Source organism: Cygnus atratus, chromosome 1 (assembly GCF_013377495.2).
Source record: "Cygnus atratus isolate AKBS03 ecotype Queensland, Australia chromosome 1, CAtr_DNAZoo_HiC_assembly, whole genome shotgun sequence".
In the NCBI taxonomy this organism is placed as follows: domain Eukaryota; kingdom Metazoa; phylum Chordata; class Aves; order Anseriformes; family Anatidae; genus Cygnus; species Cygnus atratus.
In genome coordinates, this window is record NC_066362.1 from 122,387,395 (window position 1) to 122,409,575 (window position 22,181).

The window sequence follows — 22,181 nt, forward strand, 5'->3', positions numbered from 1 at the left end:
CCATTTCCAAATTTCTTTGGCATATCTAAATCTACCTAGGATCAAGATCATCAAGGAATCTTACACAAGCTCATGACCGCTGTCAGCAGTTTGGTAGTCAAGGCCTTTCTGGTAGTCAAGGCCTTTCCAGTTCCCTGTTAAATTAGTTCATATTCTTTCTTAGTTTTGTCCATCCTTCTCCATCTGCCTGAAACTTCTATTGCCCTCTGGATTTAGACAACTCCTTGAAAAACTCAGACATACTGAATACAGAGCTAGAAACAGGCTGATTTAAATTCTCCTCGTTAGACTCATTTCAACTGTAAACCACAGGCTTCCGTCCTGAGGGTAAAACAGCCTCCAGATTAATATAGCCTTTGTATAAGCCATGCTCTCAATCCAGTGGAGCCTCCTCCTCTGCACCAGGTCAAAGAAGCCTCCACTCACAGCTTCAGTAGTGAAATATCAGGAGAACCAAACAGGAGGGTGTCTGTTAAATGCTTGCGTAGATCCCCATATCCATTAAGGTAATTCTGAAAGCACAGTGAATTCAGGACAGAAAACCTCATGAATTACATTTCATGCCTTGGGATATTATGACAGCTCAGAGGAGCCAGTCCACACCCACACTTGTTAACAGATTGCCACAAATCAAAACAGGGGATAGGGTAGGGAGGCTGCAGAGTAGTTTGTGATAGATAGATCAGTGACGCTATCTTGCAATAATGAGGATAACACTTCTCAATGATGAGCAAAATTCAAAGGAGAAGACACAACATCTGAGAGATACTGACTTCTCTTGATACAGTCTTGTCTTTTGATCTACTTCAGGCTGAAGCTCTACTTATAATTCCATAAAAAAAGCTTAAGCAAAATGGAGTTGGGGAAAAAGGATGCATGAAGACATTCATTTGTAGGGAGGGTGGTGATTTCTTCAAGTATATCATTCCATATGCCTTATCAAAGAGTCTAAACCATACACTGAATAGAGTGAATCACCGGCGTGCTAAGGTCCAAAACCTCACCTTGACAGGAAGATGCTTGCAGCTGTAGAGCAGTTCCACTCTGACATAATGATTTATGTCTTAACGGTGCTTCTTTCTATATATGGACCATATATATATTGTCCCAATGCGGAACTTACTTTAATCACATATTGACTTAGAGTGATGTTTCATAACTGCTTTGAGCCAAAAAAACTTTATTTTGTCTTCTCATTGCTTTGCTCCTTGGCCACGCTCTCCCACTTTCACCATGTATTGGCACCAATGTTTTGTTGCAGCTATGTCACCATCAATGGAGTAAGCTGTTTAGCTGAAATTGGTTTTCTTTCTTTTTGGATTACTTTTTAGCCATCTCATGAGCCTGTTGAGTATGAATGCTGAAGCTGGGTTAAAGAGCAGAAGAGCACCAGGGGACAGATATCAGAGCAGCACAGACTTACACTACGTTAAAGCAATCACGGAACAGCACACCATTAGTGGCTAACCTAGCTGCCAGGTAAAATTGTGTGACCTCAGGAGGCTCCACTGACTATTTCAAGAACCTATTCAAGTCAGATGTCTCAAGACGGACAAATACTCTTCGTAATGCGTAAATAGCAGAAACACAGAAGTATTGTGAGCAACAGAAGTTAGGCTTCTGAATATTTTTGTGCGTCTGATTCTACACATCTTTTTATCTTTTGGTTCCAGGAAACAGTTAACAGGAAGATTTGCCTCCTTCTTACACTTTTATCTTCTATAAAAGCAGAAGGTTGTATAGTCCTTTCTTTTTTAAACTGCTGACATGCTGGCTCAGACTTTCCTGGGAACCAGACTCCATTTTTGCCTAACCTGTTCTCTTTACCCTGAGGAGAGAGACTGACATAAGGAACTCTCAAAATAAAGTAACTGAAAGGATGCAGTATTCATAAAATTGAGCTGGTAGGCAAGGAATTATAACAGGTAGCAGTGCTTGTAAAAATGTTTTTGAAGTTCTGAGTTCTGAGAGTAAATAGCATCTTAATATCCATTTTAATTTTTGACTTACGCTAGGTTTGAACTGGTATCGTCATTAATGCAGTAGCATATTTATCTGTTACAGTAGGTAAACTATTCTGACAACACTCTAAACAAACTGAAGATCATGCATTCTCTAGAAGTAATTCCAAATAATTTCAGTCTTGGACTTTGCCCTTGTAAAAGTAATTTTTATTTTATTTTATTTTATTTTATTTTATTTATTTTATTATTTTATTGTATTTTATTTTATTTCATGTTATTTTATTTTATTTTATTTTATTTTATTTTTCTACAAAGAGTAATCTCGTGGATTTATTACTAACATGACAGAAGGTACTAATATACATAATCTTTTAAAAAATGCCTGGGTCTTCCAAAGCACTGAGAAACTACAAATGCTGTCTTGGGCACTGTATCTATGCTAAAATATATTCTTTGACATTGATTACCTCTTGAAAAAGAAAAAAATAAAAATATACAAGGTAGCACAACACTGGCTGCTCCATTTGTAACTATTTTAAAAGTAGAAAATGTCTGCCAGCAAGAAATCCTCTAATTTTTATTTGAGTGAGATGAATATTCTGGTTAAAAGAAATTAGGAAGAGATTAAAAAAAAAACACATAAACCCACAAAACATTCTGCAAATATAATTTAAACTATAATAAACCTGTAGATATTTTTCCTGTCAACCCCTAAAAGCCAATGCAAAGAAGCTAGTTATCCTATGATTTATAATGAACAGAAACGCACCATGTATGCTTTTAGAAATCCCATGAAAAATCAGACCCTGAATGAATTATTCAGAAATACAAGCATTTATTGCTTCAAATGAATTGCCTAGAAAAGTTGTAAAGGAAACAATACACGAAACTCTCTAGCCTTACATCTCAAATGTATCCATTACATTAGCATAAAAGAAGTAATTTTGTAATATTGGCTACATATATTTTTTTCTTAATACCCTTAATGTGGATTAAATGAAATATGTGCTTCATTAATTTCTGTAATAAATATGAATAGTAACTTGATCTTTTTTATTTCTTGATAAGTGTAGCATTCTTGTAATTATTTTCTTACAAATATTTGCAGTTATTATAAAATAGTTATTGGAATGAGACCAGAATATTGTAGTATAGAACATTTCTATTTAAATGATACTTCAAGCAGTTTAAATGACTAATACTTTAAAAGGTGACATTTACTGTTGTCCAAGGTAGATACCCCACAAAGGCCTCATAAATAACTAGATTCAGAGGTATAAATTTAAATTTGGTTTTCACTGAACTTGGATGCTTTCTCTTTTAACTTTCTAGCTCCATAGTTCTCAAGAGCTACTTCTGAGTTCAGTGAAACAAGTGTTCAACCCCGCTTTATTTTAGACTTTTTTTTTTTTTAATATATGTTCAGAAAAGTAGGCATGAAAACTAAGCATGAAAACTAAGGACTGAATAAATGTTCTGTTTCAGACCATATTTTATTTTATTGTGTGGGAAGAAGAAAAATTAATTAATTAATCTATTGTCAGAATTCTACCTTAGGCAAAACAATAACGTAAAAACAGGACAGAATGTGGAAAAAACTGTTATGTAGTCTTTTACTTCTTGTCTAGAGTATTCTGTGAGGGATATGTTCTCAAATGTAAGAATTTATCACAAGCCTTTAAGCCCCTGAGCTCCTCAGTGTTCCTTCAAATAAGTCTCCATTGTTTACTGCCATGTCAAATCCCAGATAATAATTGCTATCAAGAAATTATGCAAATTTAGACAGATTTTTCAGAAACACACCTGTGTACAGAACTAAATCTTAATACAATCTACAACACAGTCCATATAAGATGTAAAATAAATAAATATTCAGTGCAGCTTCTTGTAAAACCAATCCTAATTTGGACTGCATGAACATATACTGATCACCAATAATGCTGGAAAGACTGGAACTGGAAAACAGACTAATTCCTGTGAGAAAATAATAATAACAATAAAGCAAACAAACAAACAAACAAACAAAACTGGTCTAGCATTCATAGATCCACCAATGGTTCACGGAAATCCTTAATGAGATCAGCTTTAAATCTGAAGATCATTGTTGCTCACAAGAGATCTTTGTCTCTAGATCAGAATATTCTGGAGTAGCTCATTAATTAAAAAAAAAAAAAAGTTATCAATCATAAGTGCTTAGGACAAAGCATAAAATTTTGATTTTGATATTTACTACTCAACATTTGCATATTTTTGCTTAGTGACATTAAGTTACATTTTGTTTTTTTGTATGCAAGGAAACACTTGTGTTTCAACAACAGATAAGATTAAGTATCTATATGTAAGTTACAAACAGAAAGCAGAGCTTACAAGCCAAAAATCTGGTGAAAATAATCACAGAACAATGTGACTCCTGATGTTTGAAATTTATGCAATTATAGTCTTTTTAGGACTATAATTTTCAAAGGGTGCCAATCATGTGCAGTGTATGCCTATTTCTAGATTGTATTTCATGGTATATGGTATTCTGTATTTATGATAATCTTGGTTTTGTTAAGTTATATCCTGCTGTCTCCCACAGAGAATTCTTATATATATATATATCTATATGTTTTTTTTTTTTTTTTGCTGTATCTGATTATACTTTATTCTGCTAGTAAGACAAATATGATTTTTGATTGTCCAAGAAAGTCTTAGATAGGAAATCAAAATTCTGGATGATTATCCACTGATACTGAAAATTGTTGGAGATTCTACAGTCTTCTTCCATGTTATAAAAATAAATTGCATATTTTCTTTGTAATATGAAATATGAAAAATTGCACAAAGTTGGGAATAGAAAATTCTTTAAAATTTAATCTGCACATAAAGAATGGACATAGTTGTAGAGAGACTGAACAGACCCTTTTGATTGCATCAAATCAGGTTTGGAAGTTTACCACTGAAACTATCTCAAATAAATGTTGCATAGAGTACACTCCAGAGCAGACATTTTTCAGTGGATTATAACCTAACATGAAAAAAGAAGTCTGATTATTCCCTCATAAATTCAGATAAACTTTTCCCAGGCAACGCATTAATAAAATGAGATAAAATTTTAACAAATATTTTGTCGAGTTTTATCTATATGAATGTATGTATATATAAGTTAGATATGTAGGGAGAGATTGGATATACACACATGTATATATGTTTAGACTCAAATGTACACACACGAAGAATGAGAGAAAATAAACATTTTAAATACATAAATATGATATTTCTAATTATCTTATTTATGATCTTTTAATCTTCCTGATTAAATCAAGAAAGAGTGGAAGGAGAATTAGCTGAAGTCATCACTGATTTGTAACTCTAAACATCCTTAGTGAATTAGTACAGTTGAATACTTTGAATCACTTTCTGTCTCTTTTTTAAGAAACTATGCTTGGCCCTATGTGGACAACCTCAGCTGCAGAATAATTGGATTAATGCAATTCTATAGCGGAGACTACAATGTACCTAATAAAATTTCATTTATTATTATTATTATTATTATATTAAATATTCAGATCTTAGTGATTGTAATCTCACTTATTATTATTTTTTCTTCTCTAGATTGTTTTTTTCTCTTTTAGTCAAGACTTTTGCAAGTCTTCATTCCAACTGTTCTGTGACTACTACAATTGCAATTTCTACGATTTTTTTTTCATTTATCTTGTGAAAACAAAACGTCTTCTCTGCCTTCCAAGATCAAATCACATTCAGTCTGGCATTGCCAAAGCAAGCAATAAATTTTCTCTAACTTGTCCTCTATTATCTCAGTACTAAAGTCTGACTTAAATCTATATCTCATTGGCTAAGAGAACCTATTCTGTTCTGATAAAGGAAAAGCTGATTGAAAATAAACAATAGAATTTAAATCATATGCTATCCTAGGATCTCAGATTTTAAGGTTTAAGCAACAGTATCAACATGGAATTGGAGGGACAAATATGGTCTGTCTTCATTTTCTTCACATTGATGGTGATCTTTCTTTTGGCCAAAAAAAATATTGAGAGAAAATTAAATACAAAAATGACCTCTCATTTGCTACAGTAGGTTTACTTAGAGACTAAATAACAGTTCCTCTATTTTATTACATAGTTATTCAAGGCATGAGCTTGTTCAAGTTTTAAGATTCAGAACTGGAACTAGACTGGGAGAAGTACTACCTGAAAGAACTACCTGAGAAGAACTATGTGAAAGGAGATTGGAGCAAGGAGTGTGTTGGTCTCTTTTCTTGAGTGAAAAGTACGCAAGGCAATGGCCTCAGTTTGAGCTAGGGGAGGTTTAGATTGGACATCAGGAAGAATTTCTACATGGAAAGGGTGGCTGAGCATTGGAACAGGGGAACTGGGAGGTGGTGGAGTTGCCATCCCTGAAAGTAATGTGGATGTGTTGCTTAGGGACATGGTTTAGCAGTGGTCTTGTAGTCTTAGGTGAATGGTTGGACTTGATGATCTTGAAGGTTTTTTAAAACTTAAACAATTCTCTGATTCTCTGATTTTGTGAAGCTGACACTTAAGAAAAGGCAGCGAAGGCAACAAGCTTTTTGAGTCTCCTAAAGCTAGGGACCATTCACCTTTTCTATTCCTATAAACACCATAAGAAAAAGGGTCTCTGCAGTCATGATAGGATGAGATTAACAAAGAAATGGGTAAAGAATAATATCTACTCGTTGGTAAAGAGTAATTTTACTCTTCACCAAACAGTAACAACATTTATCAGATGTCATATATCATCTGCATATAACATATATCATCTGCATCTGAAAAATTGCTGGACATTTCCTACCAACATTAGGAAATCCATTCCTAAGCTCATTTCTTCCTGTATTTCAGCAAAATTCACACAGGTGGGTATTTTAGAGAGGAATGGGATGAAGGAGACGTCAGCCTCTCTTGATGTAAAGGTACTTGTGTGGCAATGAAGGAACCTGAGCACAAGGCTACCAAGATCTGTCTCACAGTGTAAAGTCTCAGCAGCTGTGCTGATATGCAAATCACACTCTGGCTCCTTTCTGTGCATGGGATGGGTGACAGGAGGTGACACCATTTCCTTTCACTTTGTGCTGGGCCAGTGACTGTGCAGGAACATCCTTCACATTGGCATGTTCCAGTTAACAGAGTTTGCTGCTATGTGGAAGCACTTGGAAGGGACTGGGGCTTTCTTCTTCAAAACCAGATTACTGTAGTGTAAAGAACACTGGTGTAATTAGAGTAACTCCCTATATCATTATGAAAAAGATTCTATTCCTGTTACAGAGTCAGTATGACAGTTAGAATAATTGTGTACAGATAAAAAAAAATATTAAATATTCTTACATTTTAATTATCATGCAGAAAGGAGACACATATTGCTAGTTATTTCATATCACTTTAGTTAATTTATTTATACAGTTACTGATTAGGATAGCTAAGGAGTTCTTTTATTATTAGCAAAGCCAATTTGTGTGGAAGATTTTTATGAAAACACGGTAGTATAAATGAAGTATTATTCTCCTCTACCTGAAGTATTCTTATCTCCTTCCAGAACTTCCTTATATTCTTATTTTTATTTTAGGGAAAACAAAACCAAACAAAAACAAACAAAAAACCCCCACCAACACCACCAACAAAAACAACAACAAAAACCGACCACCAATAAAAGCAACAAAGTCAAAGCAGTTTTAGTGACATTTTTTCGTGAACAAATGTTCAGGAGGTGGAGAAAAAAGCAAGCCCCTAGACAGTAGTGCTTAATTTTATGGAAATGATGGCCTGAAACAAATAAAAAAACTACATTCATTTCATATTTGGTCACAAGGGTGAATTTGTGTTGGATAAAATTTGATAAAACTCATTTCATTCAGATCACAGAGAAAGTATTTAGATGTCTGTCCAGATTTATCTTTTAGGTCCACAGAATCACAGAATCATCTAGGTTGGAAAAGACCTCCAAGATCACCTAGTCCAACCTTTGACCTAACACTAACAAGTCCTCCACTAAACCATATCACTAAGCTCTAAATCCAAACGTCTTTTAAAGACCTCCAGGGATGTCATGTAATGCTGGGAACCTCTCTCTCTTTTTTTTTTTTTTTTTTTTAACTCTAACATAAAGCCTAACTGAAAATAATTCAACAATTGCTTTATTTTTCTAGGTGAATTTTGGTATTTCAAAGTACAGGCTTGTGTATAATCAGGAAATGCATTGCAAAATGGGAGAACATAGGGTAACTAGTTTAAGAGGTGTTTAAGACCATTCTTGAGATTTTGGTTTGGTTTGGCTTGTTTGTTTGTTTCTTTAATTCTGATCCATTATGGTCTGTTGTGGAAACAGACCTTTCTTCTTTTGGTTCATAAAAACGGACCAACTTGATAACAGAATTGGATTTTCTACAGTCAGACTAAAAGTATGTGATTCCTGTTTCTTTAGGAAGAATTAATGTTTTACAGTGCTGGTGGGAAAAACAGTGTTGACTGAAAAGCCAGGTGAAACTGAAAAGCCTCAAAATTTCCCAATACAGAAAAACAGAAGAGAATTTTTATATAAATATGTATATCATCGATATATTTCTATCAAATATATAACATCTACATGAATCTAGAATTTTAAAAAGATACAGTTATTTGATGTTTAGAATTTTCATATATTAGTTTTTTTGTTGTTGTTGTTTGTTTGTTTTTAATATTTGTAGGGCTTTGTTTGCTGATTTTGGTAGTGTATCAAATGTAAGAGGAAAAAAATCATAGGATGCAGTTCTGTGCATCTGCATGTTGTTCCTCATTACCTGTGCCGTACATCCCCTTGCCTCCCCTTCATTACCTGCTTTTCCTTGCTCTCCAGCTCATGCTGCTACCAGCCCACAGAATAGCTCAGAGCTGAGCAGAAAACACACCTCCTTACAGCTCTAAACTTCTTGCAGGCTTCATACTTTTGAAGCTTATATTTGACATAATATTTTATCTAGAGGCATTGTTTCCAGAGAAGCAGTTTATATTGAAATCACCACAGCTGTCTAGGAATCCTTTGTCAGGAGAAAAGCTTAAAAAGAAAACAGAATTTTTACCCTTGCAACAGGAGTAAGTTTTTGGTCACAAAATTGGAAGTGAAGTTGCAAACAAAAAACATTAAATGCAGACCAGGATAAGTTGGGAGTAAAACTTTCTTTCCTCATCAAGAATTTCTCTTCCTCATGCTTTGGTTGCCTCATGCTGTGTTTCAGGAAAAGCCTTTGAGAAATGAATTTCTCCTTCAATTTCTATCCCTACTCAGGGATTTTCTGATTATTATTCAGTGTGATAAAAAGACATTTCAAATGAGGTCTCAAGATTCCTGTAACTCTCTAAGGTTGCTCATTGCACTGTAGCCATGTTTAATACTCTCCCAAATATCAGATGAATAGCAGGACAGTTTTTCCATGACTGAATTGCTTTAGACCATGGGAGCCCTTAGGTTCATAGGATTGAGTAGCACAGATTTTCCAGCTTTGGTTTGTTTCCTTTTGTCTTAGCAAGCCAAGCACCATTACACTCTATCAAATACTTCTTAGAGAGAGACTCCTTCCTTCTTGTGCAGTCACCTTTTGGTCTGATGCTGTCTCATGAAAGCCATGCAACACAATAATGCAACAGCTCTGTGGTCCCATTACATGAATTTTAATTACTGATTTATAGAAGAGACTGATATATCTCAGCAATAAATGTCAGATGTCTGTCACCCAGCAGTACTGGAGACAAGCAGATCAGATAGGCCTGGAGTCTTCCCACCATGATTTTGACACTTCCTGAAGGTATCTTGGTTTAAGAACTGAACTTCAGAGGCTTCTCCAAAAGCAGACAAACTAGGCTTACTGAGAGTTTTCTCAAAAAAGTCTGTTAGCACCATTCTTTGGCCTGCCAGCACAGTAAGATTTTGAGGTGAGCCATCACTGTTGACGTTTCAGTACACCATGTGTATCCACAGAAGACAGGCATTCCTGTATGTTATGTATGCATCCCCCATGGGCATGCCCTGACACTTGGGCCTTCCCTTCATTTCCATTCAAGGTGGACAACTGCGAAGTAAGAAGCACAGAAACGTGGGGAGAGAGAGTACTGACTGCACCAGCTCTGCACCTAACCAACTGGTGACCTGATGTATGAAATCCAAGACTACCTTAAGCAATTGCCTCCTATAGAGTGGCCCATTTCTGTGCCACTCTTTCCACCAATATGTTTGTTTTCCAAATAGAGAGGTCAAACAAACCAGCCCAAACACTTTCTGGAGGAGTAATGTTTTCTGGCAGTGTCTAGGTCAGTCTGCAAGGTGTGATTACCTTCAGACGGGTGGGAGGATACTGGTGTAGGTAATTGTCTAACGTTTGGCTAAGTGAACCTGGACATTATTCTGATGTTGAAGTATTTATTTATTTATTTATTTTCAGATTATGAACTGGCCCACAAAAGTTAATGATAGCTTTCCAAAATGAAAGTGAAACACAGCCCTTTCAAACATTATCGACCAGGATCAAGGCATTAAATCTAAAAGTGGAATAATTTTCATGTCAGGGAACTATCCTTTTTTATACTTCCTCCAGCTCTCACTTACTTTTTCACAGACTTTGAAACAACAAATTAATATATTATTGCAGTGTCTTGCTATAAGGTTAAGTATTATATTTTCATGTTTGTTTATGATCAGTCTTTCTAATCTGTCTGAAAGTGATATTTTCAAGTTAACCCTTCCACATTCATCAAAAGCTATTTAGTTGTCTGAAAAGTGTCTTCCATAACCCAGAATTTCTCATATCATTCATTCTATTTCCTAGAACTAACAGAAATCAAAGGTATGATTTTTTCAAAAAATCATAGATAAAAAGCCTCTAGCCAGCCATTAATAATTACACTGTTATTGGATTAGTCTCATCAATGCAGTATATTAGGCAAGACATTGGCAAAGCCCCCAAAAGATCTGACTTTTTTTTTTTTCATTAAAAAAATACCTCTGTAAGCAACAATAGTTAGGAGAAGAAAAAAAAAGTAAAAAAAAAAAAAATGTGTGCAGAGTCACTTGCTTTCTGCTTCCTAAGCTTGTAGGTGAATGAAAAGTAAAATCATCTAGGCTTGTCAAACAGGAAAAGTTTTCTGAGTTGATGTATCAGAAATGATGCGTTCAGAAACAACAGAATTTAGCTGTATTAGGAAACATATCTCCCATTGTCTGTATAATTTTTTTCAGAAGACGGGTATACCAGCACCTCAGAATATCACCTGATTAGCTTGAATTATTTGATGAATATCAAAAGAAAGATGAGTTATACTATGGCCACTACTAGCTAGACTGGCAAGCACCATAAAATGCTCTGTCAGTGTCTGTCAGAACTCATTTGCAAACCTGCTTTTTCCTGATGTTGTGCTGCAGAATGTCTTGAGTTTTGTTTTCTTTCTTTCTGGGATGTAGACAATCAACAGACTTGTTTCCCTTTGTTTCTGTAGCTAATGTTCTGGAAGTTCCACCAACAATTTACTGTTCTGACACCTAATCATAATTCCAGCGTAACCTACTGAAAACTGCTTGTTTCTTACAAGTTGTCCTCAGTGTCAGTCCACAAATGAGATGGACTGTTATATCCTTCAAGCTGTAGTCACTCATTTGCTTAGCTTTGGAACCTTAATTACTTGTACAGCACTAGGAGACCGAAGTGACAATATATACCCACCACCAAGGTGGAAAAAATGGTTGCTTCATGCGTGAATTACTCTCCATTCATAAACATAAGCATCTGTACATTCAAAATAATCAAATTCCATTATGTTAACTTCTCACTGTTTGCTGAATGGTTTTAGACCAGCAGAACATTTATAATTAAAGAATATATTTGCAATTCCAAAAGTAATTGCCAAAGCAAAGAAGTCTTGCGAGCAGAATTCAAACCACAAAATCCTACCAAATCTGAAATACGTCATGGATATATTTAAATATACAGAAAAGGGAAAGTTTAGAAAGAGAAGCTGAGGTACGTGTATAACTATAGACTTTCAGCAATGGTAAAAACCAACATCAGTAGTATTCAAGGTCTTAGTATTCAGTACTAATTTCTACCAACTATTTGCGAGCAACACCCTACTAGATGGTGTATGATACATCTCTGCATGTCAATATAGTATGTTTAATGACTTTTCAGTGAAAGTATTAATGTCATCACACTATCACATTAGCATTATACATTAACACATCAAATATCTTCATACAATTTCAATTGAAAAAATGCGTTTGCTACTTACCTAACTGGGTCTCCTGAATTGTTAGCTTACTCTCCAAGGGGTGTAAAAGCTTTGGTGGTTTATCTGTTAGTGGTGCTAGAAAAGAAAGAAATTTGCATATATAGTTTTCTGATAATTATTATGTAGAATAAGATTTATTTATATATATATATATTCAGAAATGCTTTGGTTTCTTTTTGTTGTTGTTTAAGTAATGTTCATGCCTTCAGTAGCCGTAAATGTTTTTTACTTACAGAGTAAACATAGTATCAAAAATTAGAATCTTTCACATATTGAAGCAATGAAAACATTTGTGTCTCCATGTGTGACATCTCTCTAGACTCTCACAAAAACCCTATAGTAGCATCTTGCAGTTTTGTGTTTGCCTAAATGTTATCCAGTACTTTGTTGCTTGTTATAACATTTAAATACATTTCTGCCAAATATAGTCACTAACAGACAAATAACATAAACTAAGCTGCTGTAAAACAATTTTGAACATCTAATGATAATTTTATTTAAAAATACTTTACTGTCTGAAGATTCTGAAGGTGGACTGAACATAAAAGATGTTCATTTTCACAATCCAGGGAATGGATGCAATAAAATAATGTCAAAGCTTCTAATAAAATTTCTTCCTTCCCCACTTTTCATCTACTTCTAACTACTTATTGTAGAATTATGCAAATTATGGAATAAGAGTTTTGTCATGGTCAAAAACATTCTGAAGGTGCTAATAGGAACATGGTGAGGCATGTTCAAACCATTCTACTGGGTTCATCATCTGTATACTTAATTCATATAAGTGACATCGATTATTACTACTTTTGTAATACTAACTACTGTTAGGAAGTCTGCTCTTTACTGATCTCTGACAGACAAGTGCATGATATACTAAAAGTATTAAAAGAACTTTTTTTTTCTTTTTCTTTTTCTTTTTTTTTTTCTTTTTTTCTTTCCTTTAAAATGATTACTGTGTTCATGGGAAGTCTCCATCTTTTTGCCCCCTGGAATATTTTGATATTTAGCTTTTCAACATTAATTCATATTTCAGTCTTTAACATAGATTATGGGCTGTCAGAGATTTAAAGTACCTTTGACATTCTGGTATAACTGTATAATATTTTCTCCCTCAAACTTGTCAAATAACTGCTTCCTTACTGACACACACACACATCCACGTGTGTGGGTTTAATCTACTAAACATTCTCATCTCCTGTCAGTTGAACTGAGGGAGAGTTTTAGTTGCTTTTTATTTGCTACATTTGCTTTACTCTTTGATTAAATTATCAATGCCCTTTAATATCTACAGTATTAATACTGATTGAGCAGCAAGTACAGAATGGATCCATTATCAACATTTTCTTTTGGCTTTATAGAGGTTTTCCCTTATCTGACCAGAGCATAAACCCACCCAACTGATGTTTTAGATGTTCCCCCATCAGTGCTAGTGCTGAATCAAAAACTCTTCAAGGAAGGGAAAAGAGCTGGATTTGGTCCAGAGACCTTCTTTCAGTTCATTTTTCCAGGAACAGCTTCTACTTCCTAGAGGAAATCATTCTGCATTACAGACTTTAGAGAGACCGCAGCTGTGAAAGACTTTTAGGCAATATCCCTGGGTTGTTACTTTTCTTTACACTGATTTGAATGCATTTTAGCTTTCTCTATTTTTTTTTTCTTTTCTTTTCCTTGGGGGCTAAGGTGGGTGGAAGGGAAAAGTATTCAAATTGGTGAGATATATTTTTTCTTAAACTGCAAAATTAGTCATTCCCGATTCTTAACTTCTCCACAAAGGCCCTTAATTTATCAGCAGATTGCCATTTTTAAAAAAATCATCCACTATGAATTTAAATTTAGTTATGCAGTTCCGTCATTCTCAATTCAATTACCATTCATCAGATAATGTTTTCTGAGTCACTGTTGTTCTAAATCTGTTTTGAGACTCTTCAAGCAAAGTTTTCTCATTGTAAGTAAAGATATATTAACTGGTTGAGTTCATCTGAATACAACAAATGAGTAGATTAGAAAACAGTATTTTTTCCAGTTTAAGCAAAGACAGACATTACTTTTGTAGTCTTGTACTTCAGGCCTCTAAGAGCTTCATATTTCTAAATGAATAGGCACAAGTTATCCCATACTAGTAGCATGTAGATGAGTCATACTTGAAGAAAAATATGAAGTTATTATATAATTGTTGATGTCATATGGTATGGAATGTCCCTTTGGCCAGTTTGGGTCAGCTGTCTGGGTGTCTCCTGGGTCTGCACCCCCAGCCTCACTGGCAGGGCAGCATGAGAAGCTGAAAAGTGCTTGACTTAATGTAAGCAGAGCTCTGCAACAACTAAAATGTCCATGTGTTATCAGCATTATTCTCATCTTAAATCCAAAACACAGCACCATACCAGCTACTAGGAGGAAAATTAACTCTATCCCAGCCAAAACCAGGACAATATCTACCCATTATTACATACCATCTACATCGTGCTTGGGTCCCACACACTTCAGTGCATCCCCATTAATCACCACTTTTCCTGTCCATGTATATATATATAAATATGTATATATATAAATACATATTCTTGGTGAGGTCAGGAGGGGGGGTCAGTAAAACCGCTACCTTGGACTTCTGGAGGGCAGCTTTGAATTGTTCAGGACACTGGTAGGGAGGGTCCCTTGGGAGTCAGTCCTGAAGAGCAGAGGGGTCCAGAAAGGCTAGACTCTCCTCAAGAAGGAAGTCGTTTAAGGCACAATCCTTTAAAGGCACTGGAGCAGGCTGTCCCTGCATGCCGTAAGATGAGCCGGCAGGGAAGAGGACCGGCATGGCTGAACAGGGAACTTTTGCTGTGTATTCGGGAGAAAAAGAGTTTATGTCCAGTGGAAGAAGGAGCAGGCAACTCAGGGAGAGTACAAGGAAGTTGCCATTTAGTTTTCAGCCATCATTCTCCTTACCAGAGAGGCTTTAACCACTTGGCTTTTATTTATTTATTAGACTACAAATATATGCATGCTTTCCTGGCAATTAATCCATGTAGACCAATGCAGAGGTGAGAAGTTTTCCAGTCACCCCTCTCCCTTTCAGGTTTACACTGTCTGCAGATAGCAACATTTATTGGCAGCACAGAGCTTGTGCAATCCTTGTTTAGTTTAGAAACCCTGAAGTAGACCTATTGTCTCCTATATGCTGTTTCATATCCTTCAGACCATGGGATGTGTATTCTTAACTGAGTCAATCCACAGGCTATTCAACATGAACACATTTTTCAGAAGGATATATTCAGGTACAGATATCTGGTAAACTGAACAACAAAACCAGAATTTATTCCTTTCTTCCTAATTTTTTACTAAATGACAAAAAATGAAAAAAAAATATATTAAACTCACAACAGTAGTTGGCCTCCTAGCAAGTTAAGTAGTCCTTTTATTTTTAATGAATAACTAGGAAGGCAGTAATATCTACATCCTACAAAAACATTCATGATTTCAAAGCACTTCCTGTTCTGTATGGCATGCAAAGAAACAAAATTCTTTTGAACTTTTTCAAAAAAAAAAAAAAGAGAAGGTCCTCTTCCCACTATAATCTACATGATTGTCATACAGGAAGAACAGTGTTCATATTCCTATGCTTGTTCTTACACAAGGCATTGTCAAATTCCTTGGAAAGAAATTTAATTCCTGGACATTATCATCTACAGATGCATGGATTCACATTATCTCTCTTCCCCTCCCATCTTTTCCCTTTTCCTTTCCCTTCCCCTCTCACACCTACTTCCTTCTTCTTCTACCTCATCCTCTTTCCCTTCCTTTCTTTCTCTCTCTCCCTCTCTTTTTTTTTTTTTTTCCGCACTTAAGAGTCAAGAAACTTATTCTAGGTAAAGTTAACAAAAACTGGTGCGTTTTTCTCAAAAAAAGAAAAGAAAAAAAAAAGAGGGCAGGGATGTTTGGTTAGCTTCTCACAAAGAAGAAGAAATGTTGGATCATAAATCAAGTTTACAACCCTTCTTTGATTTCTGAGCAATCACGGCTGAATGGTTTGCAAACAAATGTGTGTCAAACCTTCGTTTCATTAAAAACAAACCAAACTAAAACAAACAAACAAACAAAAAATAAAATCATATGTGAAGTAACCAATTCTGAAACTGTATTAAAACTAATATTTAACTTTAGAGGTATTGTTCAGCTGCAGATATATTGATCGTGCACAAAGAGAAAGTACCAAAATTCACATTCTATGTCTATCAGAATGGATGTACTTCTAAAAGGCACTGAAAATTTGTCTTGTGGTGATGAAACTGAGAGCCACCGCAATCAGGCACACAGCTGGAAACTAGCCAGAAGATAACATTTTTACATCATCTGCCTCCTTCCACACTTCTCTTTCTAAGCTACATCTTTAACTTTAGCTGTCTATGGTCACATGATACATTTGCTCTATTCAAATTTCAGTTATTTGAAGAGACTAGGCACTTTTTAGAAACTCACATAGCTAATGAAGAAAAGGAATCTGGAATGTACATAAGAATGTCACTAATATGGACACCAAAAAATTAAGTTGCTTCAAAGCATACAAGCCTGAATAAATATATAACTAAGCAAGCCAAAGATCTATGTTTAAGTCTGCTTTACAAAGCGTTCAGATTCTTCTTAGGAAATTCTGATGATAACAAACAGTCTTCATTTCTTAAGGGCAGACAGGACTGTGTGGAGTTGTCTACAACTCAGAAAGGCAATTTCTTGGCTGGAAAGCCAGGACAATTCCTGCAAGAAAATAAGTTCCCAAGAATGCTTGCCTTGCTTGGTCATTTTGAGTTTTCTGTATTTTAAAACACTTTTGTTCAGCTATTTCATTGAAGTAAAACTTATTTTCTGAAAACAAAAAACCTTCTGATCATTTTGAGACGTGAAGTAATGCAAAGAGATTAAACCTCTTCTGTTTATGAACTCAGTTTGTTTTTAGAGAAAATGACTAGAATGTCCCTAGAATATATTACAAATATAGTACAGGATTAAATAGGGAAAAAATGATGTATTACTATGCAAATATATATATATATATTCCTACTCTGAAATTAAAGGAAACCGAAAAGATGGAGTTATTTTCTTGAAGTCCACATTATTTGTCTGAATTCATCCAACAGTTCAGAAAGATATGCCACGTCTTTGCTTGCCTCATTACAATTTACTTTTCTGCTCCACTCTTCGTTCCGTTATTTTGGCACAGGCCAGAGGCCACAACTCTGGGAACAAGACTCCCCCTGTAGCAGCAGCATATAGAATCATAGAATCATTAAGGTTGGAAAAGACCTCCAAGATCATCTGGTAGACTGCAATAAAACTAAATATGAATATGTTCAGCCTGAACCTGCAGTCTTGAAACAATAGTATACACAGTCACTGTCCAGGTGGAAGTCACTGTCCGGTATTGAGATCTCTGAATCTCTTGAGTAATTCTGAGCATAGCAAAACTTAAATAATGCAATGCAAGTGTGTTTGTTTGTTTGTTTCATTCTTTTAATATATATATAGACCTACCTATTCAGATATACCACTAGAGACATTAATACCCTTTCAAAAATAAATATATGGCCAGATCTTTTATTAAAGGGAAATTATTTATACATGTTTGAGGCTTCTAATAAATGTAAATATAATTTCTTAGTTAAAAACAGATTAGTTTTCATTCACACAGATATCATTTAAAATCACATATACCATGAATTTCACAGCAGTCCCACTGTGAAATCTGCCTCACTGTGTGGACAAGCCTTGTTATACCCTGAATCAAGCAGTTCAAACTGAGGGTAGATCCATATAAGGATAATAAAGATATATGCATGAAGCATGTGATCACAAATGGACTCCTAAATGTGACTTAGTTATCACAATGACTGGTTGAAGATCAGCTTTTATCTGCTGATATCTTCCATAAATCTTGCATTTAGAGACAAAAATTCTGCCTCTTCTTTCAGTTTATGCCTTTCTCATTGTCTTCTCTTTACCACATACTATAAAACCACCAACCAACCCTATTGATCTGGGTATACTAATGAAAATTGTTTTTATTTGTCATACCTAATCCTTTCTACAGTTTTTTTTTTTTTTTTCTAAAATTAGGTAATATTTTTTACCTTTTTTTTTTTTTTTTCCCCTTAAGTAATGAATGTATAGTACTATGTAATGCAGTACAGTAAATTTACTTTACTACACAGGAAGCTCAGCACTTCCTGTAAGAAACTGTAGTAGCATATAAGGTGGTAACTAATAAAGTTAATAAATAATAAATATTTAATATTTGTTAATATGACATTGTTATGCAAATAAAGATGCTATTGTTATGGAAAAAAAAGTTTTAATGAGGTAAGTTGGGAAAGGCAGAAGCGTTGAAAAAATGAAAACTTATGAGATGGCATGAAGCTTAAAGGTTTGCCAGGAAGCTCTTTATAATGTTTTAATCTTGTGAGTCCCTTGTGATCAACATCAGGTTGAATACTGGAGGAGAACAGATGCATCCAGACGTTGTTTGTTTTTTTTTTAAATACTCATCTCTAATTGAATATGATGTGACATTTACACTACCCCTATGACTGTAGAAGATGTATATATTGCTCTTTTTATCTGGTAATTTTCTTCAACACACAGTGGCATTTTCCAGCTATCTCCGAGGAAAAGGTTCTCATAATCAAAATGCTCTCATCACAGATACTGATGCAGTCTTGAAATACAAAAGGACCAAACAGTGTATGTAGTTAAAACCACTGACTGAAGTATCAGCCTAATATCTTGACAGTATCAGTTTCTTTGTGTGGAAGATTTAAAATTCATATTTTGATCTAACAAAGCAGAGAGGAAGGAAGAAAGCAAGGCTTTTATCCTAAGAGAATGTTCTTATATAGACAACCCTCCCACTCCGCCCTGCAAAAACAAAGAAGATACACAAAATAAAATAAAAAAAAAATCAAATAAAAAATATTGAAGGGTTAAAAAATGCCCAAAATAAATTATTTTCTATCTTCCGTACAGTTGCTAAGCATTGCAACATTTTTTCTGTACAACAGTAATTCCTAAAGCAAGATGACTGAAATGAGACTTTCTATGTAGCTCTATGAAAAGGATGTCATGCTGAAGAGTGGTCTGTCTGCATGGTCTCTTCAGTTTGTTCCTCCCCTTCTACCTAAGAGATATCAGATCATCTCTAAAAAATGAGACATGTTGAACATGGTAGTTGTTGCTGTTGTTGCCTTAAATGAACATTTGATATATTATCTGTGTGTTTAATTAAAATAAATGCTCTTAACAGAAGAACAAAGCCACATATCTAGGAGCACTTTAACCAGGAGATTCTCCGAAGTTTAAGCTTATTGGTGGAGCTCAGCAGCATTCCACTCAGCAGGAATTTTGTTTTGTCATGTTTATGTTACTGACTCACATGAGGCCTTTAGGCTCATGCTCATGCCAGAGTGCCCTAAGTGGATTATTTTGCATAACTATATTTATATTCCTTGAGGAGGAGCCCCACACCTGTTGCTTATCACATGCTACAGGGCACTCTTATTAACCATGTCAATGGGATGTGGCATATTGTTCAGCCTCTAACTATTCTTTCTGCACTTGTAATGGCAAATGGCCGGCAAAATCAGTTGAGGACAAAGAACACCACTGCAATTAACATGCCTTAGTATTCAATTACCGTGCTCCTGGTTTGAATTTAGATTGTTCTACAGTTTTATCTACACAGAGATTTCTCTAACCCCTCCATCTCCCCCTTTTTCTCTGGGGCTAGGGTATGTCTTGGTCTTTTCAACCATGTGAGAACAGGATGAAATAAATCCAGCTGACCTCAGTTAAACTGCGCTGCTTCTATTCCAAGACAAATTAAAAGCTTTTGGAGCTTGTCTTCTATCACTTTTTAAGTCTGGCAGCCCATATGCATGATTTTCTGAGGGATCTATATGACCCTTACTGTAAATACTTTGGGGTATTTTGAACCAATGAGAGTATTTTTTGCTCCTACATCTGTGTGTTTAGATGCCATTGTTTAGGCTGTGAAGCTGTACAAATCTTGTATAAGGCTTGTGAAACAAGCAGAAACATATGCAGTATTCTTAACGTCGGGGCTACCTGAATAGATTATGTATTAATGAAGCAAAACAGAGAGTTATATAAATCATGAGGTTTGCATGAACAAATGAGAAAAGCTACAAAGCTGGTGAAGGGCCCGGAACACAAGTCCTTTAAGGAGCGGCTGAGGGAACTGGGGTTGTTTAGTCTGGAGAAGAGGAGGCTCAGGGGAGACCTTATGGCTCTCTACAACTACCTGAAAGGAAGCTGTGGGGAGCTGGGGGTCGGCCTTTTCTTGCAGATAACTAGTGATAGGACTAGAGGGAATGAGCTCAAGTTGCACCAGGGGAGGTTCATGATGGAAATTAGGAGACATTTCTTCTCAGAAAGAGCAGTCAGGTATTGGAATGGGTTGTCTAGGGAGGTGGTGGAGTCACTGTCCCTGGAAGGATTTAAGGAAAGGTTGGCCATGATGCTTAGGGACATGGTTTAGTGGGTGACATTGTAGTAGATGGTAGATGGTTGGACCAGATGATCTTTTAGGTCTTTTCCAACCTTAATGATTCTATGATTCTATGATCTCATGTCAAGCAAGCATCCTGCCACACACATTCATAAATTTTCTCTGCATATCATCATTGATCCCCTTCTCACATCATTCCCTTTACTCTATTCTCTTTTCATTTGTCTCTAAATTGAAGTATAGGGGAAAGAAAAATGAAAAAGTATCATACCATTATATTCTCTGTAACTAACCCAAACACTTATTTTCTTAAAAAATACTGTTCTGTGCTTTCTGGATGACTCTCAGAAAATCTCACATTAATAATCATTACATTGTCCAATTAGTCAGGGATACCTACAATATCTTGTTCAGCCTGACTTTCTCCCTTCTCAGTTGAATTTGGAGTTTTATTATTCATTAATTTTTCTTTTTCTTGATTTTTACACAATCTTTATATTTTTACCTTCAAATTTAACATTACTTTCCATTTATGATTAGCTATTTTGTATAATAATCTGTCTCAGATTTAGATGCCAAACCTAAGTTAACTGGAGTGTATTTTCTTTAATCCATACCTATTGTAGGACACTGGTTTTACAAAATGAATAGTAATATGTGTGAATCTCTTCCTGAAGTGCTTTTACTACTTTCTCTGACAGAGGGAGAGAGAGAGAGAGAGAGAATAAGAGAGAGAGAGTTCGGGCAGATAGTTCTTGGAAATACTGTAGCCCATGACCTTTGAATACAAATTCTAGATACTCTATACTTTTTCCATAATTAAATCTTTCTGCTGATAATACTGACATTTCAGAATAAGATTTCTCAGTCTCTGAGGAGGCCTTATAAAGGGAATAGGACCTTATGCACCCTGACCACTTCCATCTTCCAAACAAAGCTGACATTTAAAAGCCTGGCAATTAAAGTTCTTACTTAAAAAAAGTTACACAGTCCCTATAAAAAGAACATGGAGAACATGCCTGAGAACAATATCTGGCAGTAACTACCTGGGTGATATACCAAACTTTGAACAAAGCTTTCTACACAAACCCAGTATGGTAAATGTTATATTAGCACATATCATGGAGTTACTTGGCAGTAAACAGAAATTAGACATCATAAGTATTTGGTCTGCAGAAATGTTACCAGAGCTGATGGCTACACAACAATCATTTAATGCTTGGTGAAAAAACAAAACAAAACAAACAAACAACAACAACAGAAACAACAGCCCAAAATCCTACTTGTAAGAAGAAATGTATATATACTTATTTACTAAAATGTGTTTAGAAATAAGCTCCAAAACCAGAACATCTTACTGGAAATAATACTCCTGTTACATAAAATAATTTTAAAAATGATGAAAAAAGTCCTTTTTAATTACAAATGTTATTAAAAACAACATTGGTGGCAAAC

At 35.1% G+C, this 22,181-nt stretch overlaps 1 protein-coding gene across 1 annotated transcript in view; it reads right to left on the reverse strand.

Moving 5' to 3' along the window:
- The window catches only part of IL1RAPL1 (interleukin 1 receptor accessory protein like 1), a 338,817-nt gene that overhangs the window by 159,671 nt on the left and 156,965 nt on the right, over positions 1-22,181 (reverse strand). The window contains exon 5 of the mRNA XM_050712265.1: positions 12,230-12,304. Within this exon, the coding sequence (XP_050568222.1) occupies positions 12,230-12,304 (75 nt within the window). The remainder of the gene's footprint in view (positions 1-12,229; positions 12,305-22,181) is intronic.